The sequence below is a fragment of the Notothenia rossii genome (assembly GCF_949606895.1).
Source record: "Notothenia rossii genome assembly, chromosome: 5".
NCBI classification, from domain to species: Eukaryota; Metazoa; Chordata; class Actinopteri; order Perciformes; family Nototheniidae; genus Notothenia; species Notothenia rossii.
Genome location: NC_136903.1, coordinates 56,279,949 through 56,306,240, shown reverse-complemented (window position 1 = coordinate 56,306,240; position 26,292 = coordinate 56,279,949). Strand labels below are relative to the sequence as shown.

Below are 26,292 nucleotides of genomic sequence, written 5' to 3'. Positions count from 1 at the left end.
TTTTCTGAAGACACATTTTTTATTAAGAAATAAAAAAAGTTTTACACCTTTTGTAAAACCTGTTCAAACACTTTTTTTTTTTTAACCTAGCTTACAGGTTGGCCATAGAAATAAAAAATAAAAACTTTCAAATTCTTTAAAAAAATGTTTTTTTCTTCACTAAGAATTAAAAAACATTTTCTCATTTACATTCTCAAAAAGGAGGGCTGGCAAGTCAAATGCAGGAAAGACTGAGGCATTGTCATTGGAGACCATGATCAAAATGGAGGATGATTGGGACTCCATTTCCCAGAGGGCTTAGCACTGAGATTACCAGCATTTAAGTAAGAAGGAGGAAAGATCATTTTACAGCCTTTTGTGTCATTGTTAACCTCTTGAGTCAGAACATGATCAAAGTTAAAATGCCAAATAGGTATTTAGGTCAAATATGTATCAGACTTCAAACTAAACATGATATTTGTTTTAAGGAAATTAAGTCCTGTTTATCTTCTAACCTCTACAGAGCCCGAATATTCATCACTGAAACAGCCAATGAGATTATGAATCCTGCAGATATGTTAGCGTATTCATAACAGAGATGAACATGATGTAGGCCACATGGGGTTTCAATTCTGCTCCCGTAGATGTAGTTTGGTTCTAAAGCACTGAGGTTGCAGGGTTTGACGAAGTGGGGTTGGATTAAAATAGAAATGTTGGAATAAGCAGAATGTAAAAATTGAATACAAAGTTCTAAAAGAAAAGCCCACACTTGATATGGTGGTTTTTTTCATTATATATACTGCTATTGTTACTAAGAGGCAGGCCTTTCCAAAGCAGCCAAAACTATTCCAAGGTATTTGTTCTATCACAAGCAAGACACCAACAACTCTTATAGAGGGAACTGGTTCACTTTTTTCAGATATCGTTAATCTTGTTGCATGCTTTTTGCTCATTTTCAAAATTATGCAAGCTTTAGGAATTGTCAGATTTTAGCAAAAAAGCAGTACTGAAATAAAAAAGGTACAAATATGGTGGGCTTAGTGGCAGTGTTACTGTGTTTTATACCTCTTACAAACTCACTTAGCGGTCTGTCACAAAAATTAAAAAAAAGCATTTCAATCGGAAATTCAGTTTTGATGTGACAAAGTTTTAGTCTCAGTGCATTTCAAACCACAAGACCCTTGATGGAATAGTGGATTTGTTTGGTTTCCACACATTTTGTGGTAGGATTTTATTTTACTGGACCCTGAAGATTAAAATGTTCTTCATCAAGAATTCACAGGCTAGCGTCACCTACCTTTGAGGAAAACAGCAGGAAAAATAAAAGTATTCTACAAAGTATTGCACGCGACAAATCGTAGCTTTCTTTTTGCTTTTTTTTTTGGTTGATTGATAGTTGTACATGTTACTCCAATGACAGAGGTTCAAATACACTATTTGGAATACAAAAGGCAAATGTGACAGAAACACAATCAAAAATAAAACTGCTGAATTCAATAAAACAAGATCAACAAAAATAAAAAAAGGATCTCTTTTCTTTTTTTTTTTACCCTAAAAAATAAATCTTCAGAAACTTTTACATTCACCCGCAGGTGACTTTCACATTTCCAGATTCGGCGGTAAAAACTTGTGCATTGCTAATGCTTCGATTCTCTTGCAAATTCATCAACTCTGATAAAAAAAAAAACGGTTAGCTTAGCTTAACATAAGGTTTACACAGGCTAACTGAAGGGGAGTGTAAGAAGGCAGAGGGACTGGTACATACCGTAAATACACACAGAGGCAACGGATAAATGACTGCATTAAAAGTATTATCTCTGGCCCGTGTTTCCCAACCAAAAGAAGGATCTTAGCACTAGGGAACTTTTCATCCAGGTTTTTTGCCTGTGTTTTAAATTATTTGTCAAAACGTTGCAGGTTCTTAAAGTTCCCTAAATAAAAAATGTCTTTCTTTCCATTTTGTGCATCTTAGAAATGCTGAATCCAGAAAAGTAGTAATTTCTTGGCTTAACCTAGACAAAATTAAAGAAAAGACAGCATATTTAACAGTCCATTTTTGTTTTCAAACTCATTTTTTATATATTCTAAAAATGGTTTAATTTCATTATGTCCAATTTTCTTATTTTTTTAACCTCAGTGCAAAGATCCTTCAGGGGAATCAAGAGCCAGATCTGTACAAAAGTTTAAGAATACAATGAAGCTTTGTATCCGTCTGCAGTGGGAGCTTAGCTGTACAAAGACGACTTATATAGGAAACATTTTTTTACTGTATGAAAATAGATGTCTGCTGCGGATTTGGTTTCACAAATCCCTTTTAACGATATGAGCTACTTTATCTAGTCGAAAGAAATTAAATAAAGTGACAAAAAAAATAATCAAAGCTTATGACGCACAATAATGAGGCCATGGTCTCAAGGATCACTTCTGATGTGATGTTGTAGGTCAAATTCCTGCAATGCACATGTACTGTGTAACTGTATAATGCATGTGAATGAATAGTTTAACATTTGTATCCATTTTAAAATGATGGCAGTGTTTAGTTTGTTGACCTCATAATTTGATATGAAAGCCAGTTTTTACAAATAAGGTGCAATAAAAAGTTGCATTGACTGATTCTTTAATTATTTTTGCCCAAGTTTGTTGATAAAGAAAGTATGGTAAATGCATGATTTTCTAATCTGTGTGGCTTTTAAGACAGAAACATCAATTTTGATTGATTTTAATTGAGTATTCCTTACCTAGAATGCACAAATGTTGGACTTTACAAGGGAATGTAAATGTCATACTTCTCAAATAGTCTGCAGTTGATGATGGCTCACAACAACAGTATTGTGGATGTCTAAAGACGGTTTGAATGAGCTTAGGCTTTAAATGCATTATTCTATTTAAAGTAAAGGTTTTACCGGTGTCAGATACAACTTCCCGGTATCATTATCTTGTACAGTGTCTAAGTTCACAGCTTTTATTAACTAAATCAGTACATTTATTCTGACTTGACACCCAATTCCCTGTATGGAGGTTTCAATGAGTGCATGGTTAGCTAGCTTTTCATTTGCTCTTTAGAACATTTGGGGTTTGAAATCATTACTTTTAACTCGTTTTAAATAAGATGAGCAACAACATGACTAATCTCATTCATTTTCATTCACTGGCTCTGATTTGTCTGCAGCCAGCTGCCACATTTCAGTGTCTGGAAAGTATATTGACCCTCAGACGATCGGACAGTCTGACGCTGGGGTGACATGTTATATTAACGTGTTGTTTAGCCGAATGTATCTAAATGGAATACTGGCCCCTGATATTTACAGTAAAAGCTATAAACCCCCGACACCAGGAACTCACAGATGGAGCCATTGTAGAATTCCCTTGTTTCACAGTACATTGAACTGCTCACTGAATGTTTGACCCACACTACCACAGGAGAAAATATTTGGGATAAATCAGTTGCATTGTTTGGTTTTTTTTGATAATAAAAAGACGGAATATTTGGCAGGAAATCAACAAAGAGGATTATTACTACAATGGCTGCCACTGTATATGTACGATTTTTAGCTTGAAATGTTTCGCCCGATAAAAGACGTTTTCCTTTCTCTATGTATAACTACAGCGATTATCATCAATAGTGAATACCAATAACATTATAGTCATAATAAAAAAAATCTAAACAATGACAGAGGAACAACTAATAACAATGTAACTTCCCCTGTAAAATAAAAAATAATCCAATCCAAAAATTGTAAGCCAAGAGCGCCTAGTGCAGTCACTAATGTACTGTAAACTGGTCTAGGACAGAGAAAGATAGATAGAGAGATAGATATAGATAGACTGATTAGCTACTACTGTACAGTACGCCACAGACAACACACTCAAGGGTTCAACCTCCACACTTCAAATCCTTTCAGATACTTCTGTCTTTGAGCAGGAGCGGGTTTCCTGATGCGTTCAGTGCTAGTTTCTCTTTGACCCATAGTTCATTGCTATGGAAGATGGGGATAAGTGTTCTAAGGTGCAAAAAACAGAATGCTGGTTTGTTTGGGGTTGTTGGCAATCATGGCTGTGACAATTCTACATTGGATTTTTAACAGGGAATTCTGTGTAGTGGTATAATCTATTGTAGCACAGAAACAAATCTAGAGGATGTATGAGATTGAGACACTTCAAAGCCAGATTTTGAAATTTAGGTAGGTCATAGATCTCACGAAAGTCTTGCCAAAATGTTGTTTCAAGAACTGATGATTTCAAAAGGGAAACATGTGACTTCATAGATGTCTATATTTAATTCTGCATTGGGTTAAACATTTTTTTTTTATTAATGATGCTGTACCCACTCCATGTTCTACTTCATCTCAACTGGATAAATAAACCAGAATAAATCAAAATTACCCAATGGCACTTGCCCTCAGATATGTGCACCCAGTTCATTGTATCAGTTGTTATATTTTCAAAGAACATGAAAAAAAAACCGTTGGTTGGTTATCTGTGATCTCTTGGTTAATCATTTTTCATTCGGTGGTTACAAAAAGCTGTTTGATTCAAATACTCAATGACCACTTTTGTAAATTTTTAGATCCGATTTTCTGGAAAAATTAGCGTAAACAAATGTACCGGCGTATGACCAGAGGCTGGTGGTAATTTGCCACTCTGCCTTTGAACAATTTAAGAGTGGGACATTTAGTCACATGGATATTATAAAGAGGGGAAAAAAGACCAGCACCATTAATTGTTTCAGAAATAGATTTGAAATGTGATTGCTACCCTCTTAAGAAAACCCACCAAGAGAAAACTACTTGCAAAGTATTCCTAGAAGATTTGAAACTGGGGGATTTTTTTTCCCTCCTTAAAACCCTTATCAGTCCACCAGACAGACAGATAGACAGAAAACTAGCTAGCTTTAGAAGCATTTCAGAGGACAGGAGAGGAGAGGAGAGCGTTCTCATAGAGAGCCTCCGCCTCATTCCTTTACATCATCGTCTCTACGATGGTGTGGGTGGGAGCCTTCATCAACAGGCCCTTGTTCCCGTTAGGGTCCAGAGGGTAGGAGAGCTCCTTGAGGCCACGGTGGTCTGCGGGGCGGGAGCTGGCCCCCCCGCGAATCGGGGCTGCCACCGCTTTGATCCTCTGCAGAGAAGAAGGGAGAAGAAAGGAAGGAGGGATGAAGTACAGATATGTGAAGGAAGGGCTTTCTTTTTTACGGTTTGTACCTACAATAAAGAATTCACAGGTGTTGTGTCAAATTATCATATCATCATTTATTATCATATTATCACAGATAAGCATATATTATGTATTTTAGTCTGATTATTTTTTACTCTGTTAAGTTGTATCTTATGTTTTGTATGTGCGTAACAGACATATGTCAAGGACTGACATTCCACCGGGGGCAAAAGAGATTTGCAAATGGTTAAAGGACTGGGGGTTTTATTGTTTAATGGTGGGGGTGTTTAGAAAAGCCTAAGGTAGTTTATGGGTGGGACCAGTTGGCTGCTTCCTTTCATGAATTTAGAGTGTGAATGTTACTGTATTCTGCGTACAGAACCTCTTTATCCTCTGAAGATTAAGTTGTTCTGTCCCTGCATTTGAGATCGATTTCTCTTGTGTTTTGACTTTCTTTATTACTTTATTAAATATAACAAAAAGACTTTGTCAAAGAATCATTTATCAGTTTCTCTCAAGGGAATTTGAATTTCCTCCACAACAGGAATGAGCATCTATGATCTAAAATAACCTACAAAACAAAACTGAACCATAAGGTTACTCCACCCACCTCGATGAGCGGCCCGTCAGAACGGAGGATCTTGATCACAACCACCATGGGGATGCAGATCATGGAGGTCAAGGCCAGACCCCAACCAATTCCAATGGCCCAATCAGGATACTCGTAGACCTTGTTGTACGTCAGTGGCTTGTATTTGACCAAGGAGAAGATCAAGCAGCCCTGGAGAGGAAGAGGAACAAATGCTCAAATACAAATAGTTTCACATAGGAGAGGAACAGAACAGACAAAATTCACAAATGACTATGTATTTAACAACCCCTTTATACAGGAATTTAACTTAAAAAATTATGTTACTGCTTCTTTCTTTATCCTTATTTTTGTTGTTTTATTAACGTTTGCTTGTCTCTATAATTTTCATGTGAGATTGCTCTTTACATTTTTGCCTCTGTCACTTCTGCTGTAACGCAGCGTCCACACGGCGGCGTGCGCTGAAGCTCGACCAACAACCAATCACATGCATCTCCCGCCCCGGACACACAAGCACGCAGTTTGATGCATATGATTTGATTGGCTGACGCTTCTGTCGAAGCTTCAAAAGTTGAACATTGCTCAACTTTTGAAGCGAGAAAAGCGAAGCAACGCAACCACAATGCAGTTTGGCAAGCGTGACGTCACCCCATTCAAAGTGAATGGGAAGAAGCGTTAAAGCTTCAACGCACGTCGCCGTGTGGATGGCCGTAACGCTGTCATTTTCCCCGCTGCTAAGCTAAGGATTTCTGATCCTCATTTCTGTTCTGTACTTAGGTTTTTCAATATTCTAACTGAACTTGGGACAAATTATTTTTGACAAATCAAGACAGTCTGTAACACATTAATATTGTGAGATGAGTGACAACTCAGTCCAGTTCATGTTCTGAAACCAGTGGAGTATTAAAGCAAACTATTCAGTAGGAAGTTAGCCGCTAGTTTGCTTGCTTGCTTGCTAGCTAGCTAGTTATGCCACGCTGGTTACAGTAAAATTAGAAGAACAGCAGGCTTGTTGCCAGAGGCTGCGATCAGTGTAACTGTTGGTCTGCTGGGAACTGCGAACAAACTCAGATGTTTTTTCAACGTACGTGTATTCTCACCATAGAAACTTACAACCGCCACTTTCTTTTTTAACTAGTCAAATGACCATTGAAAACAGTTCAATGTCTGCTTTACAAAAGTTCAAAGTTTATTTATTTTTTGGTTTCTTATTTTTCCAATTGATCAGAAACCTAAACTACGTAACTCTTATATTTATTCATCTCCTATTTTCATAGTCTTTTATTACTAATATCATTATTATTTTTTCCTTGATTCTATTTTATTTATTATTTATTTTAGATTTTATTGATCTGTGTGAATCTTTGCTGTACTGTTTTTTTCACGCTTACCCTGTTGCTGCTTTGTACAACTGAATTTCCCCTCGGGATTAATAAAGGTTCATCTGATCTTATCTTATCTTAAATGTGTTGTACACCAAAGGGACATAACAACAGCTTTGTTGAGTGTATATTAACTCGTAATATATACTAAAGGGTGCCAATGGAGTATATATAATTACTCAATTATTTCATTATATATTTTTTCACCTTCTTTCAAGACATTTTGATGAAACATATACAGAAGTTTGAAGCGGATGGAGATGGTATTTCAAGAAAATTTGCCAATTTGAAATGGCGAAATGTGTGTTTAAGAAACATGCCAACATCATGATGACACAAGCACGAGATAGAGCAAGCAGAATAATGGTGGTTAAAAAAAGAGGAATAAGAAGTCAAACTCTTTCAAAAAAAGGTCTTTGGCAGACCAAACAGCTGATACTTACAATAACAACTATCTTACCATGCACAGTATAGGAGTAATATAACTCCAGCTATATTTCATCCAAGCATTTGGTCTGTAGCCCAGCATGTCCTCAAGTGCATCATAGTAATTATCAGCGCCTATGAAAACAGTAAAACAATTTCTTATTAGTTTTTGCAATTCAATTCTTACTGAGTCACAGAATGCACCACAAAAATACAAGATTATGTTCGGGCGCAGAGGTACTTCAAAATGCTTAACACAAAACATAAAACATGAGGGAATAGTAGGGCCCCTTTAAGTTGAGGTTGTTATTTATGTCAACCAGTCAGAAAAATGTTGACCTAAAGGTTAGTTTCTCCTATGTAGGCACACAGTACAATACAGCTTTATTTATAGAGCACTTTAAACCCCCAGACCAAAGTGCTGCACAGTAAAACAAAACATACAAAAAATAACACAGCACAGCTCACACACCATAAAACAAATACAAGTAAAAACAATAGACAATTTAAAAGCAATAAAAGCAACGCTCTAAAAGATGTGAACACGCTAAAGCCCCTGTCACACTGTCCCGAAATTGACACCCGATGGACACACGAATATGGAATTGTGAATTTCGCACGAAGATGGCCCCGAACCACACATGAAGGCAACATTTACATTACATGTAAAACATACAACTGCAACGTAAGTAACAAAAACGATTATGTTAAAGTACTATGATACTGTAGTGATATTTTCAGACTTTGTTCTTTACTTTATCCGTCTTTATATGTAGAAGATATTAAGTTTTCTCCGTAATGTTGTTTCCATAGCAACAACAACTTCCTGTCAACTCGCCTTTAAAATAATATATTGTATCCTTTTTAGTTTCACAGAACACTTAGTGAGCGGTGACAAAATCTTTGGCATGCCAAAAAATTGCCGAAGGAACTTGCGAAGGTTCATTTTCGTGTTGAATTTGTGTGTCAATGTTGCCCTTCGTAAGGCCATCGTAAGAGCATCTTGTTATCATCGGTGCCATCGGGCATTCGCCCCGATCAGAGTGAGGGCGAATGCCCGATTTCACCGATGATAACAAGATGCCCTCACGAGTGCCTTACGAAGTTGCCGCTCACAAAGTTGCTGCCGGAGCCTGAGAAACTCCACCGGCGGTCATACGATGGCTTAAGATGCCCTCACGAATGGCCCGATGTTATTACGATCAGAGCCGAATTTGAACATTTCCTTTATCGTGTGTCCATCGGGTGTCAATTTCGGGACAGTGTGACAGGGGCTTAAGGAGAAGAGGTGGGTTTTAAGAAGCGATTTAAAAGCAGGCTGTGTGGCGGCCTGTCTGATGCGCAGGGGCAGATCGTTCCACAGTGTGGGAGCCGCTACAGAGAAGCAACGGCCCCCTCTGAGCTTAGACTTGGTTCTGGGCACATTCAGGAGCAGTTGATCCGCTGACCTGAGAGGGCAGGTGGGCGTGTAAAGGTATAGCAGCTCAGAAAGATATGGTGGGGTCATGCCATTTAGGGATTTAAAAGTAAATAAAAGGATTTTGAAATTAATCCTAAAATGTATTGGCAGCCAGTGGAGCGAAGCCAAAATGGGGGAAATGTGGTCATATTTCCGTGTGCCAGTTAAAAGCCTTGCACCAGCTGCAGACGAGCGAGGGAGGACCCACTAACCCCCATGTAGAGAGAGTTACAGTAATCCAGCCGAGTGGTGACAAAGGCGTGGATTACTGTCTCAAACTGCTGTCTGGAGAGAAAAGGTTTTACTTTGGCTAGCTAAGGTGATAAAAGCTTGTTTTTACCACAGATTTAAAATCTGACTCAAGTTTTAGTTCACGGCCCATTTTAATTCAAAGGTTCGCAATAGTGGGCTTGTTGTACTGAGCCAGGAAACCCAGGTCTAAAGAAGTGGTGCCACCAAAAACCATTACTTCTTTTTTTCCTTCATTCAGTTTTAGCAAGTTGTACACCATCCAGGCCTTTATGTCCTCTAGACACTTTAGCACTGGGCTAATTGAGTAACCCTCCTTCTTTTTTAGTGGGACATCTGGCTATCATCAGCATAGCAGTGGAATGTGATACCGTGCTTTCTAAGTATGGACCCAAGAGCGAGCAAATAGAGGGAGAATATCAGGGGGCCTAATACTGAGCCCTGTGGGACCCCATACAGGAGTGGAGCAGATGATGACTCGGAGTCACCAAGGCTGACAGAGAAAGTTCTGTCCTTCAGATATGACCTGAACCATTCCAGGGCTTTCCCCCCAATGCCCACCCACTGCTCCAAGCCAGAGATCAGGATGTCATGGTCGACTGTATCGAAAGCAGCAGTTAAATCAATAAGTAGAAGCACAAGAGTCAGTAGATAAAAAATATTTCATTAAAAACTCTTAAAAGCGCTATTTCAGTGCTGTGCAGTTTTCAAACCGGATTGGAAAACCTCCAGTATATTGTTCTCTTCCAGAAAAAAAAATGTTGACTGTAGACAATCTTCTCAAGGATTTTTGACATAAAAGGCTAACAGTAACCTGCATCCAAAATGCCATGTAAAATACTTCCCTGTAAAAATGTATATTTAAACATTTGCCAGTGCATTTCCAGCATATGCATGTGGACAGATAGATTTGCTGTTTCTAAATGGACTTTGCTGTGAGTCTGTTATCTATCCCAAAGTGAATGCTCTTAGAGAGAGTGCAAAGAAAAGCAGACGTCTGATTCAGTGCATGCAGACATTATAAAACAATACATGAGAGCCAATCATTTCCTGTGCACTTAAATCAACTAGTTATTTATTTAGTAAACATCCTACAGGCTCACAATATTTTGTTATATATATATATATATATATATATATATATATATATATATTTCCAAATGCTACTCACCATAAACCCAGGCAACAGCTACACATTCAAAGAATGCCACCCACAGAAGGCACACACCGCTAGCTGCATAGTAATCAAACAGCTGGAAAACATACATGCCACCCTGCGGACAAACACAAATACAGGATGTTATAACACTTTTCCAAGAGTACATTTCAGGCAATATTTTATATTGTTCAATCTCATTATCAACAGAAAACATGCTCAGGGTCCATATTGTTGTTTCTTGCGGTATATATAGTTTAAATACAGCTTTACTTAGCCTTTCTGACATAAAGGCATAAAAACTGAATTTTTAAATGGATTTTATGCAAGTTAATTGATGTTTTATTACTTTTTATTTGTTTTCCGTCTTTGTTTTATAATGTGTTTAATGGCTCAGATTATTAATGTTTTATCACATTCGATTTGTTGGACCCTCTGTGTTTTATAATGTGTTAAGTAGCGTTTTTTTGTGTTGATTTTAGTGTCAGTGCATTTTAAAAAGGTGCTTTGTTTTTATGTAAAGCACTTTGTAACTCTGTTTGGAAGGTGCTATATAAATAACATTTATATTTATAAATATCTTAACTAAATGTGAGTCTGCTACTGTTTCTGAGTGTGTATGTACACATCTGTCTTTGCTCGTGTGTATGTGCGTGTGCCTATGTCCAGTGTGAGACTGTTTTAACGATCATGGGAATCCTAAAGTTGAACCAGGCCACCGGAGCCATAAAAAGATGTTGTCATGGGAATAACAGAGGGAGCGAGGGAGGCAGGAAATAGAATGACAATGTGAGAGGGAGGATGAGGACGAAAAAGGCCTTTCAATAAAGGTCATAATATTAACATTTCAAGCAGCTTGAATATATGTTTTGATACGCCTCAGTATGACTGGCCAGAAAAAACTCAAATGTAACAACTGATTGGGATTCTGTTGGGTTTTCTGTAGGTGTCTTGCTAAGCCTCAGTGAGCCAGCATGCAGAATAGCAAAGCTTTGGGAGATAATGACAGTTACATTTGTATTTGGCGAGTCAAAATGTCTGGAGTGAAAAGGGTGTTTTGCTACAGGGCAAGTGTTAGGAGGATTATGGCAAATGTGGAATTTTCAAACAGAGATAAGGTTGAAAAACAGAGAATGAACATGAGTGATGCAAAGGGGTAGAATATCAGAACAGAGAAAATTAACTATAGAGAAAGAGTAGATGCAAATGACAGGACATGAAGGAAAGACATGATGAGAAAAATAGACATGAATAGGAAAAATATATTTGGAAAAGCTGGGTCTAATAATACAGGAAGGGAAGTTCTCATGACTTGGCAGTATAAATAGCCCTCTGTCACCCCCCCGGGGACTGACACTAATAGCTGTATGAACGCTGTTGTTCCTGGTGTATTCATCAGGGGTTAGAGCTCGGAATAAAGTCAGCAGCCATAGTGTTTATATACGATTCTCAAAATGTACTGTGTGCATGTTTAAACTTGATCATTACTGTGAGTGTGGTGGACAAATATATCCAAAATAGCAATTTCCCTAACTGTTGATTGACTTTTGCACTGTTACATAAATTCTGGTCTCTTTTGTTGGCAGTTTTTTTTACCTTGGTAACCATGGTGAGTCCAAACAGGTAGCTGATGCTGCAGATGATAGCGATGAAGATCTCTCTGCGGTAACCCTTCCTTAGGAAGGACGGATACAGATCTACCAGTGATGTGATCTGCCCTTCCACCTCCACAAACTGCAGGGAATACAAAAAGAGTTCTTAAAAAAAGATAGCATGATTAACCTTATGCATATTTAGTGCCCATCCTTTTAAAAGCATCACTTGTGTCTCATTTCTGCATCTATTGAATTGGTTAAAGCTGATTCAATTGATGTATTCCTTTTTTGTACATTTTCTTTTATGCAATATACGGTATTTATTTTTTCTTTCGATACAATGTACTTTTTTCTTGTTAGCAAATATAAGATGTTAGCGCCCCCCCCTGTTTTTAAGTTCCCCTCAGAATTTTCCATCACATTAAACAAACCCACATTCGGTAATTCACGTTTTGTTGGTCAAATGTATGTTGGTTTCCTCACCCATGTCAATTAGACACCATTTATTGTTTGCCTACAAATATCTATGGAAAATTATTAGGGCCACATACATTTTTCTTTTGAGATTTGACCAAGTCAAGAGAATTCTGAGAAAAAGTCTGGTTTCTGAGATTAAAGTTAATTTATCTTCATATATATTTTGCTAACCTGACTGTCGAGGCCAAGCAGCAGCAGCATAACGAAGAAGAGCACTGCCCACACTGTAGGGAAAGGCATCATGGATACAGCTTTGGGATAGGCTATGAACGCCAGGCCTGGACCTGCAGAGGAGGGGGGTTGGGGTAAGAGCAAAGAGAGAGGGATGGGGGGGAGGGAACATTAGTATTACGATAAGCTCATCTGATCTGCCTCTCTGTGGGAAAAAGAAAACCCAAACAAAGGAGATGCAAAACCAGATTTGAATTTATGATCTAACCTGTGCTACCATTCTGCATTTACACGGTTATGTGTTATGTTTTGGTATTTAGCGTTAGGTGTTGTGAATAAACAGGTATTAAGAATGTCTTATACACATCTTTACTTACCCGAATCTTCCTTTTTTATAAATATTACGTACAAGATCCCTAACTTTGTGCACTTAACACATTAAACTATGTATTGCTATTTACGATGACTTCTTATCGTTAAAAACATAAAGTATTATAATAAAGTTAAACAGAACAATTATAAAGAACAGGTTAAGTATAGTAAGTAAAGTAAACTGTTCTGTGAAGTGTGTTACTGCATCTCTGCGGAAATAAATAAGAGAGAAGTTGTGAAGGAGAATATAAATAATATATACAAGTACATAATGTAGAGGATTGTATATGTGTGTTGAGTTACCTAAAGGACCAAAGATCCTACATTGCAGGTACTTTATGAAATATTTAACCTACTTGTGCTTGATTCACCTTTCCAGGCAGCTGGAAGACAGTTAACTCCTGGAAAAGGTTAATCAAGGCTTTTCTCAAATAATATAGTTTTAAAATAACAGCTACATCACTGTAGCCATTTGGATCCCTTTCTGAACTAAGAAATTGTTTCTCTATGAGGAATGCAAAACAGCCCAAACAAAACAGCAGCTGAGGTTAACTGGGTTGTCAAATAAAAAGCAAAAGGCTTTCTTTTTTTCTTTTTTTTTAATACCACAGGTCTAAATTGACGTAGATGCTAACTTGGAAACTGTGAAAACAGAAGTTCAAAAACAAGAAAGCAGCCATAACAGCAAAACAGCATTGCAGCTGATAGCATCATACAGTATGTAAGTATGTTCAGCTTTTGTTGCAAATAATGACAAGGCATCCAACCAAACACCGCATTGACTAACAACTTCTATTCCCTGAGGTGCTAACAGAACGCTAATCAAGTATATCAAAATCGTAAAATAAAATCACCATCAAACAGTGTGATATCATTACTGTATAACTGTACAAAACACAAAATACTACATATTTAAACCTATTTTGTATATATTTATCTTTTCCTTTTTAGCACAGACTTGTTCGTAGTAGCAAAAGCATGATATATGAGTTCTGTATATTTAGTCAGCTGAGTCTCTGAATTGATAACATTCATATACAAAGTACAAGGGAATCAAGTAATCGCAGTTAAGGCAGACTTACTTGAGATTTCCCTACACTTTCAAATAACTCTATTGTTCAACCTAAAGGACACAGTTATCTTTTCATTAACAACTGAGTTCCCTGTTGCTCCGCCTAATTCCTTTTTATGCTTTGCTAACCTGTGAGGCATCAACCCACTCACCAAACACAACGTTGATATTGGATAAATCTGCTAAAATGGTGGCTTTGCCCATCGTTCTGAAAGCCCGTTATTCCAAAACTCAAAAAGTCGGATAGATTTCCAATTGGAGCCAAATCCCATTGTTCCAGAATTACTTGTCTAATTAATTGTCTCTGCATAAAACATGTCTATTTATTATGCAGAATTTATTAATCAGACCTGTAATCTTTGCCTTTATTGGTTGGGCTGGTCATGTTTAGGCATTGGCAGGAAACAAGTAAGGCAAATCCAACCAGAGCCAGTAGGGCGAGTCATGCCTCCGCCATATTAGGAATGCCTGATGACGTCATGGGCATCTGTTTTTTGGATAGAGTGTATTTTTGGAACAATGGGCCTTTGGTTTTTGGGATAATGGGCTGTCGGACAAATGAGCCATCCAAAAAAATGGCATGGCAATGCAAATAGGAGACCACAGAATTGTCCAATATTCGTATCGACTGGGTTGGCAGCATAGTCAGTGTTTGGAGTAAGCGGAATGCACTAATATAAATTTGCACTGTCAACCTAGATGATCTTGGGGATATACTTAAAGCCTGGGTTTCACAAAAGCATTTTACAGTAACAACATCATAGCTATGTTATCAGCAAACATGAAAAGTTGCAAATTTGTGTCTCATTTGATTTCAAACAGAATGCCTTATATCTTAAGCATGTAAAGGAAGTGAGTTAAATCAAGAAAAGACGAGATTCAAACTTTCCAAACAAACCCAATAGTTGTTCTAGATAAAAACAGGATTTATCTGTTGGTGTATTAACACCTTTCTTAAAGTGTAATCTTAAGTATATATTTTTAAAACAAGCCAACATTCATATTTTCTTTGCTTTGGGATGTGAAAAACAAGCATCAATAAAATTCTTAGTCTGATTGTATCAGAGAACCAGGCATGGCTCCTGGCTTGAATTGGGCTAACTTTGTTAAATCACAAAAGATGACATCATGAAAGATTGCCAATTCTAAAAAACCTTTTGTAGAAACAACTTATAACACCATATGTGTCAGTCAACCAGATAGGAACCACATCAATGGTCACATCAGTTTGTAACATGAAGGTAGAAAAGGAACCTCTCAGGACCAACACTCTTGTGCATGTTTAGGCTAGCACACTGGCACAGGATACGTTGTATGTCCCCACACCGCTTGTTCTGTGTAAACTCTAGCTTGCTCTTTATGCCTTTTAGGGTTAGGCTTAGGTCTAACTCTTAATCTTTTTGAAAACTAAATACATTTTCCAACATCTCTCTCTTAGTCCAAATCCATCCAACTTTATTCACTCAAATGATGCGCTAATAAACCGATCAGATATTTTCTCACATTCTGCTTTTGTCAAGTAGTGTTTGATTGCGGAAACTTCCATATACCGATGCCGTCATTTGTAATTAATCCAGGAATCCTTTTAATGCCAAGTTACCATTCATTTGGCCGAAAATAAACACATTGGCTAATTCTCTTTAGGGATTCGTTGCTGTTTTTCTTTGTCATTACTGTCGTTTATTTTGTTAAGGAAAGCAGCGCCCACCATCACTGCCACCTTTACAGAACCCTCGTACCTGACTCTGCCACATCAGCAATGTCCACCCCTTGCTCTTGTGCCATGAAGCCCAGGACGGAAAATATTGCGAAGCCAGACACAAAACTGGTACCACTGTTGAGGGCTCCCAGCAGCAAACAGTCCCTATGTCACACATATGTCATGAGGAGGATTTGTTAATGAACACACAACGATCCCGTCTCCCCCTCTCTCCACTACCGCTAACCCCTCACTGAAAACTGATGCCTCACCTGTAGCAGTTGTATTTGTACTTGTTGTAGCTCCCCAAGGAGGTCATGGCGCCCAAACAGATGGCATAGGAAAAGAAGATTTGGGTACCGGCGTCAATCCACACCTGTAAGTAGGAGGAGAGAGCGCATACAAAAAGGCTGAGGCCTGCTGATGAGGGGAATAACAAGGCATGGGTAATATCTAGCGAAGCTAGCTGGGTGGATATTTAGTTAATGTATGTAATGATTTTACCCTAGAATGCCAGCTTTAAAATCATTTTGAGGCTAGACTGACTTATAATAGTGAGAATTAGTGTAAATGATGGCGGTTAGCAATGCCGGTGTCTTGCCAGAATTGGACTACCAGGAATTGGAACCGGGATATAAATGCAAGCTAGCTAGCTAAGTCATATATTGCTGCGCTAGCTTGATGCTCCAACGTTACAGCTGTCAATATTTCCAATATCCCAAAATAATAGAATTTACATTTTGTTTCTTTAGGTCATTGGTAACATTTATATGGACTAGGGAATTCAGGGTCTGTAGAAATCTAGTCGAAGTATTCTGTTCAGACTAAACAGTACCAAAAGTTAGCGATGATGACACCTTGATAACAATTACTTTAAATTACATTTCTCACATTTTATTTGCAACCAGAAAGACGTTTCACTTCTTCAACAGTAAGCAACGTGCGTAAATGTTTGGCTAGACACAGTGACTCTAAAAGGAGACCTATGTTGAGGATTTCTCACTCAGGCAGTACAACGGCACCTACCTCTGGGTCCTGCAGACGTGCCAGGTCGGGGTACAGGTAGAATTTGATGCCGGCAGAAGCTCCCGGCAGGGTCACACCACGGATCAACAGAACGATGAGCATGACGAAAGGGAACGTTGCTGTGACGTAGACCACCTGGGGGAGAACACAATACAGAAAATAAAGGCACATTTAGGAAAAGCTCTTTAAAATATGTTACAGTTTGTCATTTTCTACAGAGGAAAACTACAACTAAATGTTTACAGTTTAAAAGATTGTCCGTCTTAGCCATGAAGTAATTGTTCATGTGTTTGTTCTATTTGGTAATATCTTTGGTTTCGTTACAGGGAATATGTTCTGATAAATGTGTGAAGATATTTTTGGATGGTGACCATGATAGACCAGAGAGAGTCCCTTAAATCAATAGCAGTGTATCATAAGCTGTTATTTGGAAAGCCCTGACCACACATGGCCTTGTAGGAGTGACTTTATTACCAGAATTACAACCAGAGAGCATTGATTGAGCTTTCTGGTCTATGGAAAGTGGTTGTTGTTGTTGTTGTTGTTGTTGTTGTTGTTGTTGTTGTTGTTGTTGTTGTTGTTGTTGTTGTAGCAGCTATTAACCAAAGTCTGATATGTTCTCTTTATCTATCCATTCAAAACTATATCATACTTGCAACAGTATTTTGTCTGCCTTACAATGAGTTGAATGCATGGGGTCAAAAAAGATTATATCACTTTTTTTTTTAAGAGGATGAAAAATTATATTGATTTACACGCTCAATATTGCAAGCAAATGAACTTTCCTTTCTCAGCCCAACCGGGCATTGAGAACAACTTGCACTCCGTTTGAACATTGCCCCTATTAGCCGCGTTCACACCGGAGTACTTTTCCCCGTACTTTTCCCCTTTAGTTCCGTTAGTACCCCTTATGTTGCGTTCACACCAAAAAGAGTACTTAGTGCCGGGAACTTTTACCCCCATTTTCAGTGCCTGCTAGAGAGGTGGTACTATCCTGGGGGGAAAAAGTGCCCCAGTTCTGATTGGCTGGGCGAATTGCAAACCACGCCCCGTAAAACTCTGAAATGTTTTGTGAAGCCGCCATTGTATTTGTGGCATTAGCATTATTAGCATTAGCCCCGCGCACCAACGGAGAGAGACTAACTTATGGCAACACAAAAAAAAAAACATGGGAGCGGTGGAGATGAGGAGGTGTCGGCGTTCTGGCGATTTACTCGGAAGGCTTCAGTAGAAGCTGCTGGGAGTCCCAGCAGCTTCTACTGAAGCCAGTCCCCAACTCCGGGGACTTCCGGCCGGGAAGTCGGGCGGCAGTATACGCCGTGAAGTTGTTTTCAGCCTGCCAGTAAACCCAAAGCAGAAGAAGACAAAGTGACGTCAGCGGCTCATTTGCGTAATCTTCCCTCAGGGAAAAGTACTCCGGTGTGAACGCGATTGGTACTTAGTGCCCTGGGGTATTAAGTGCCGGGGCACTAAGTGCTGACACTAAGTACTGCAAAGTATGCGGTGTGAATGTTCTCTTAATAAGACCAAATCAAAAAAGTTATATGAGCATCAGCATGTCATGGTTTGCGGCAGTCCTTATGATGCAGCAAAGATAAAAACGGACAAGTCAGTTCTTGCCTTTCTGTAAAGTGCATCAAGTTCAGGAGAAAGAAAAGGTTGTTCCTCTGTATTAACAGTGGAAGGCAAAATAAATTAAACTTTAAACCAGAAAGTAAAGGTTCACAGAAACATTTGTTTACCTTGCCAGTAGTCTTGACTCCCTTCCAGATGCAGAAGAAGCAGATGACCCAGACCAGCAGTAGACACAGAGCCAGATCCCATTTAACAGGACCTATATCCTCGATCCCATTGCTGATGCCCAGCACATTATGTCTGCAACACAGAAAGGAAAGCTTCATAAGCATGTGGGTCCATCTGTTCAACTGAAGACATTATGTAACATTGATAAAAAGCTACAGTGGATTTCATCAAATGTAAGTTAATCAAGTGGGCGAGTCACATGTGTGGAAGTGTGTATGTGTCTATTAACCAAATAACTGTAATCTAATCTACTATTTTTCTTTTGAACAGCTGAATGTATGGTCTTTGACTGGGATGACAAACCACACTGCCAGCTCAATATTCTAGAAAATAAAAGCATGCCGCCATTCATTCATTTGAGTTTTTCTAATGTGTCCAGGTCGAGCCGCCACCCTTCAGCTCTGAAAACTGAAGCCAAGTGGGAAGTGCCTTTTAATCCGCAATTTGTCAAATGACCAGCAGGGCGGAACTTCAAAGTCAGATTGCATAAAAGTCTATGAAAATGAAAATACAACTTGATTTTCTACCCCATTATTATACTTATAATGTGTCTTCAATACAGCATTAGGTTAATTTAGTAAATGATGGTTCCATTTAGAGTCAAATGGATAGTAGATGATAGAAGGGTACGCTTAGGGGCATTGGTAGAACTAGTACTTTACACGTTACCGCCTGTATTTAGCTGTGGAAAGTTAATCATATTTTGGTAGAACAATATTTATTCTTCAACATCCAACAATTTATCTAAGCACTACCCTTTAGTGTCAACTGTAGATAATAAAAAGAACAAGATGGCTAAGGCCAAAACGGCAAACTAGAGGCTTCAAAAGATTAGTCCAGAAAACTAGACTACATCTACCTCTTGTCTCCTTTAGAACTGTAGATTAATTTATACGATCTTTCTACGTTTTTATATCAATGGACGCCATGAAACTTCCCAAACACAGCAACATGAGAAAAATAAAAGCCGAGGGCAGGGTCTCTGTTGATAAAGACACCATCAAACATGTGCAGTTAATCATAGTCAAGTGATGATTGAGTTCAATAATTTGTATGACCCTCTGAGGATGTTGTAAAAATTTAAAGGAAAAAGGTTCCCCACCCCTGCCGTAAATAATAATAAAAACTCTTGATTTATAACTTAACATCTCTGTCTCCTATTGATCTGAGTATATTATAAAGAATAGCCAGTTAATTTAAGCATTATAGCACAGGCCTTTGTCAGATGGTATATTACGCTGTTTTTTTCTGCTTCAAATAGTTCTCTCTTTTTTCACCATACCTGTGTTTGCACCACTGTAACCAATGAGCACCTGCATGTGTATGAGAATGGCCCTGACACCATTTCAGCCCAGATTTACAAACTCCTGGCAGGACAAGCTCAAGCTCCATTCTCGCACTGAATTTAAAAAAAGTGAGTGATGGACTGCAATATAAGAGGGAAAGAAAGAGAAACTTTAAAACTGTTCAATTGTTATGATGCGTAAAGACTGATATTGTTCTATAATCGTCTGAAACTGCTAAGTCATGATGTGAAACGGTTAACAAAGAAAAAGGGAAACTCAAGCTGCTGCTACACTTTATTTTATTTATCTAAAATTAAGCACTTTTAAGATGCATATATTTTCAAAAGCTATTTTAATGATTTTCTCTATTTTATTTTTAAATGCAGCTCGAGAGGAACATTACTGATATCCACAGTATTTACTGTATATCTGTATAGTTCAATGTTAATTTACAATAAATATTGTTGTTTATGGATTGTACTTTCTTCATTTGATTGGCAGTCAGTTGTTGATTACATGCAGACGTTGATAAAGCTACAGGCTACTTCAATATATATCAAACTAATTCATAAAGCAACTTAGACATTTTGATGTTCCGGTCCTTTGCATGGGGAGATTTTCTCTAACTGGACCTCGTTGCATTTTAGTTGAATATCCCTGCTTTAGTTGAACACATCACATTAGATGACATGAAAACATTACAGGTTATGTAAACAAGCATGTATGTGTGTTCTTATGTAACTCACTCCCAGAACTCGGTGACGGGGGAGGTGAAGTTAGAGAAGTTGGTGATGTTGGCACCCAGCAAAAGGGATTTGTTCTTGCGGAAGGTGTCCTCGATGCATCGATCCGTGTTCCAGGGCTGATTGCACTTGGCCCAGGGCAGCTCCGGCTGAAAACACTGAAAGGAATAAAGAAGCAGGTTAGAGGACAATTTAGCTTAAGGACAGCTTTTCTTCTGATTGGTGTCATAATTATGGACCTGAATAGGTGACATTTCTAAACACAGATTATCTTCTCTATGGTAGGTGGTCATGGCCTAAGTGGGACAATACACTCTTAGATGTTCTGGTATGGAAAATAATAAACAGGACGACATGTTAAACTGTCGAGAAGCAAATAACGCATTTCTTTCAAGTCAAACACGATTTCCCCAATAAGTACATTATTCTGACCAACCATGGCTCTGGTGGCCCCTTTTACTTACCCTGAAACATTTTCCTTGAGTGTTTCTACAAAAAAGGCTGACATTCCAGCTAACAAGTACAGACGGGTCGAGTATCAGAAGTCAAAATGTCTTGATAAAAATCCAGTTTTATTCCTACAATGTTGTTATTTGTGATGGAGGTGGCAGAAAGAGAAACTTTTTCTCTTGCCATCAGTTTCTCAAACCTACCTGGAACAGATAGTAGAGACCCCAGGCCAGGATGACGATGTAGTAGACATTCAGCAGAGACACGATCACAACGGAGGCGTAACCAATACCTGGAGAGAGAAGAGAGCTCAGGTTGAGGATACCAAATATTCCATCAACAGTCCAATAAATGGTCATCAAGGTTAAAGGTCACAATGTGAGCAAACTCTGTTGAACAGGATTTGTATGGTAGTAAAAGAAAGAGCAACAGGCATTTTTTATCAAAGTGAATAAAGGCTTGAATGGTGCCTTCTTTCAAATACATTGAGAAATGTAAAGAAAACATCCTGATTGGAGGCTTAAGCGTATTGCCCTTGTAAATAAATGAAGGATATTTTCATCAAAATACCCACAATTTACAACATAAAAGTTCTGGTAATGTTACATTTTGTCAGACAGTTGTTAGTGCTGAGTATTGTCGGGCCAAAAACAGGATGTACCTTAACAGTTGTTTGTACATTTTCCTCAAGAAATAACCCGACCAGCCTTGGTTTTATGCTTTTGTGTTGACCTCTTGGTCTTTCTTTTTTAAGTTGCCAGAGCCACTTCCAGAACATGAGAAGAATAAAGAACTTTTTCTAAATTAAAGCATGGAAACATGTCACAGTAGAAGCACTTAATACAAAAACTGAAACCTGAAAAAGAGCATGTTAGGTCGGGCTGCACGATTTTGTGAAAAAATCTAATTGCAAATTTTCTGACAAATATTGCGATTGCGATTTGCGATATTTGTTTTTAAGCGACCCAACGTAAGTTTATTGTAAAATGCGGCCATAATTCCGGCTAGGAAGGTCGTATCAACGTGCTCCCGTCTCTAGCACCCCCGCAGCCCGAGCTACGAGTGAAAGAACTAAACTTACATGAAACTTCCGTTGGGTTGCTTTAACACTAGAACCGCCAGAGGTCGCTGTATACCTAAAACCGCCAACGGGTAAAATTTACCCGCTATAGATTTTCAAGGTACAATGTTCTTTTATTTATCATACAGAACAGTGAGTTTTGATCGCACAGGGATGAAACGTATACCAATAGAATCTGTGGACTCTCAGCTTTTCATATGATATAGGTTGTGCAGATAGCATGAAGTTTAAAATATCGCTAAGAGTGCTGATTTAAACGCTTGGTGTTAGACTTGTGTTTTGTTTAGGTACAAATCTCTCCATCTCTCTCTATCGATATATCTGTAATGTTCTGTTCTATGAAAATATAATTGTCTACATAAATAGACGACGCGGACTACTTCTCTCATTCCGAGTCTCCATCTTTCTTCAACCGGCACGTAACCTGCACACATGCATTACGTCCTCAACGCTAGCTCAGTCATCCAAGATCTTGTATTCTCCAAGAAGTTACACTATCTATAACTATATATCCATCTATCTCTCTCTCTATCCATCTATCAATATATCTATATCTATCTATCTATCTCTCTCAATATATCTCTATCTATAAGGAGCCGCAGTAGACAAAAGACGTTGCTATAGCAACACGTCATGTTTACGCTGCATTTTCTATGAGGTAAATATTACCCGCTGGCGGATATAGGTATAAATGGCATTTTTTTTGGCGATTTTTTCAATCTGACCTCATATTGACAATTGTTAACAACGGAGGGTGCTAAATAACACACTTTCAGGAAAAGTCACGGACTGGGAGACTTTAATATGTTATTGAACAAAAGTTACATACAATCTAAAAACAGCTGCGGGTAAAATTTAACGGTTGGCAGTTCTAGTGTTAAAGTCAAGCTTCAGTTTAAGATTCACCCTGTAATAGATGTAACACATGTGATGGAGCATTACTAACCTGGCTCAGATGGTTTGTTTCACCAAACCATCTAGGAAAGCTCCATTGGAAGCCATTTGGAAAGTGCAGGCACTTTCAAAAATACTTGTCAGGTGAATGGATCAATCTGTCTATCACCTTCTATCATGGGCCACTTCTGATTGGTTAACAATGGCTGGTACATGTGGAGCAGAGCACTTCTGATTGGTGTGGATGACTGACACACAAGATAAAAAAAAAAAGATTGTCAAATAAAAAATTAAAAAATTAAAATCGCAGGCTTTGCGATTTGATAATCGCATATATTAAAATCGCGATTTCGATTTAAAATCGATTAATCGTTCAGCCCTAATGTTAGGTCTTCTTTAGTAAATAAATAATACAACCTCAAATGTCAGATTAAAAGACTATATTTGTATACAGATGTTTCTGTTGGCGAACTACCCATAGTAGCCTACTCAAGATCTACAGCAATAATGTTTTCGTTCTGTTAACCTTCAGTGTTGTCATTAACCTAAACTAAGTGATGTTTGGAAGGCCGATGAGATTAACTTCATTGCGACAATCCTGGCCTTGAGACAGAACTGATGGTTAACAGAGGATCAAGGCTTTGTCTGTGTGTTCCCACTACACAAGGACACAGATAAGACGGGGACAGGTGTACGAGTTGGGATTCAGATTGCAACATGGATTAGGTTTTGAGTGAGAGGTCGCGGTCAGTGGGGGTGCTCAAGTATATTAGTACTTATATGTGTGTAAGTGTGTACCCTCACTCTGGAAAACACCACTGACAGAGGGCAAATGAAATGTAACGTCATAGGCCATCTTTATGTTTGTGTGTGTGTGAACATTAGTCTCCGTACATTTTCCTGAATTGTACAGTTAGCTTTATGTGTGTGTGAATTATTTCACCATCGCATCATGTCCTTTTGATCACTCAGCTAATTAGCAGCTGACAAACATCTACATCTCTACGGGCACACACACACAAACACACACACACACAAACACACACACTCTTGCTCGGATCACATGGCACAGTGCTGATCAAACAAACAGATGCGTCCTCCTCCATGATGTCACTTCTTGTGCTCATCTGCTGACCTCGGCTGACCTCGCTCTGACTGTTTACATTAACAATTGATCCTTTAACACACAAAAACTGTTCATCATTGGTTAAGCTACCAAGATAACTGAAGAGATAAACAACTTAAATCTGTTAAAAGTCATAATACAGTCATTCATGATATACTATTCCAAAAAGGGCCATACTCTATATCGAGTAGCCTACTTTTATTTTTGGTACTCAAATATATTTTGATTCTTATACTTTTGTACTTTAACTTCAGTTAAATTTTGCATGCAGGGCTTTTACTTATAACAGAGTATTCGTACAATTTAGAGGATCTAAGTACTTGTTCCACCACTGCGATTGAAGTCCGAGACAATTTTCTTAAGATTTTGCAGAGATTTACTAACACTGTAATCAGACACTGTTTTTTTAGGTAAACACAATAACCACAATTGGTCCCAGGACAACATTTTGTAGAAAAGTAGAAATAAATGCGATGACACATTTTTTCTGAGCTCATTTTAAATATAATCACAGTCTTGATAATAAATCCTGCAGTCATACACTGTTTCATATTTCAGGATTCCCTCTCCGTCCGTCTTCTGATCATTGGAATACTTTATTAGCCTGTGATCTTTTCTTTTTTTTTGTCGGGGGGGGGGGGTCATTATATTCCTGATCCTTCATGTAATGTATTTACAACTAAAGCAGCTGTTCCTCAGATTTAGCAAATCATGATGTTTATTTGAGACTGGGGACTGTTGACATCATGTGTGCGATTAAGATGAACAAGTACTAAAACTTTTAAGAAATAATGAAAAACGTACCAATAAATAACAATATGAACCACCTAATATTAAACTGATAGACTGGTGTTATGTAAACCATTTTTTCAGCTTTCCATTAAATATAAAATCCAAATGTAACATTTATCTTTTTAACCTATATTCTATCTGGATGGCAAGGTTAAGTCAAACAGTTTTTGATGAATGGCTTGTTTCTGTTTTGATGAGAGAACACGCCGAGAGCATGTCAGTTGCCAAGCAACACAAGTCTAATAATAGTCTACCTGCCGTCCCGTGTGTTTCTATGCATTTACTCAGTGATTGAATATGTGCCTCCTCCTGGAGGTCAGTGGAAACAGTTGTTATGTGTTGGGTGTATTCTCTTTGTACATGTCAATCATTTTTAAGCCTGTTCCCAGCTAGAGGAGATCAGCCTAATCACACTGAGTTTGGAATCTCCTTGATAACTCAGTCTGACATTGTGTTTGGGACGGGGGTTATTTTAACCACTCCGTAGTGACTGGTGTACAGTATCTAACAGTGTTTTCTTAGTCTGAACATAAGCTAAGAGCAGTAACATTTTCAGGTTCAAATAACTTTATTGTCCATTACATTTGCATGAAATGGGAATTTGTCTTTGGCACCGTCATATAAAACAACAATCACCACAGAGTGGTGCAGGAATGAGTGCTAAAACCCTGAAAAGACGTAGCATTTTAGTACTTCCGAAACGTTCTATTGAAAGTGTTAGTTAGAGGCCTGAGTTAAGGTCTGTGTTTAACACAGGCTGAAGAGATTTAAATGTTGTGTTCTACGACATAAAGTATATCAGTAAATACACCACTGGTGAATGTCCAAAGCTTCTATGATACTCAGTAGTATTAATAATACATTAATTAATAAGGAATTGTAATGAGCAGTGGTGTTGGTTACAGAATGTTCAAATGTTCATGTATATCAAAGAAAAACATTGAATTAAAGAAGTAAAGACTTCAGGTATTCGGTCCACAGAATCCTGGAGCACATAGATAATGTTGATTGTTGTTATTTCTGTATCTCGACCTTTACTTGTTCAGCTGCTCTTATTTAGTCACAGTTTGCTGTCATGTTTTTCTTTTAACTGACAGGCAGGGCTGCAACTGGTTCGTTTGTTTTCAATCATCATCATTTGCGACATGTTTTAATCTCTTGAAAATCAGACACGTGGGCAGAATCTGGGACCACGCCTCGATTCTCCTCTCGTTCTTATTCCAGGTCAGAGCCATAATGTTACATTAGCATGAACGGTTATACCTTTATATTTCCCAATCATGTTTACAAAAAAATAAGCCATAAAGAGGG

General features: G+C 38.2%; 1 protein-coding gene across 1 annotated transcript in view; it reads right to left on the bottom strand.

Annotated features, from left to right (window-relative positions):
* LOC307039863 (sodium- and chloride-dependent taurine transporter-like) overlaps nucleotides 1-26,292 on the bottom strand; it is a 44,906-nt gene continuing 18,614 nt past the window's right edge. Inside the window, exons 4-15 of the mRNA XM_079682296.1 lie at nucleotides 21,292-21,380; nucleotides 20,642-20,796; nucleotides 18,549-18,681; nucleotides 16,807-16,941; nucleotides 16,053-16,156; nucleotides 15,821-15,945; nucleotides 12,638-12,750; nucleotides 11,991-12,128; nucleotides 10,410-10,512; nucleotides 7,565-7,665; nucleotides 5,744-5,914; nucleotides 1-5,097 (exon numbers count right to left, since the gene is read on the bottom strand). Of these exons, the coding sequence (XP_079538422.1) occupies nucleotides 4,939-5,097; nucleotides 5,744-5,914; nucleotides 7,565-7,665; nucleotides 10,410-10,512; nucleotides 11,991-12,128; nucleotides 12,638-12,750; nucleotides 15,821-15,945; nucleotides 16,053-16,156; nucleotides 16,807-16,941; nucleotides 18,549-18,681; nucleotides 20,642-20,796; nucleotides 21,292-21,380 (1,526 nt within the window). The 3' untranslated portion in view covers nucleotides 1-4,938. The remainder of the gene's footprint in view (nucleotides 5,098-5,743; nucleotides 5,915-7,564; nucleotides 7,666-10,409; nucleotides 10,513-11,990; nucleotides 12,129-12,637; nucleotides 12,751-15,820; nucleotides 15,946-16,052; nucleotides 16,157-16,806; nucleotides 16,942-18,548; nucleotides 18,682-20,641; nucleotides 20,797-21,291; nucleotides 21,381-26,292) is intronic.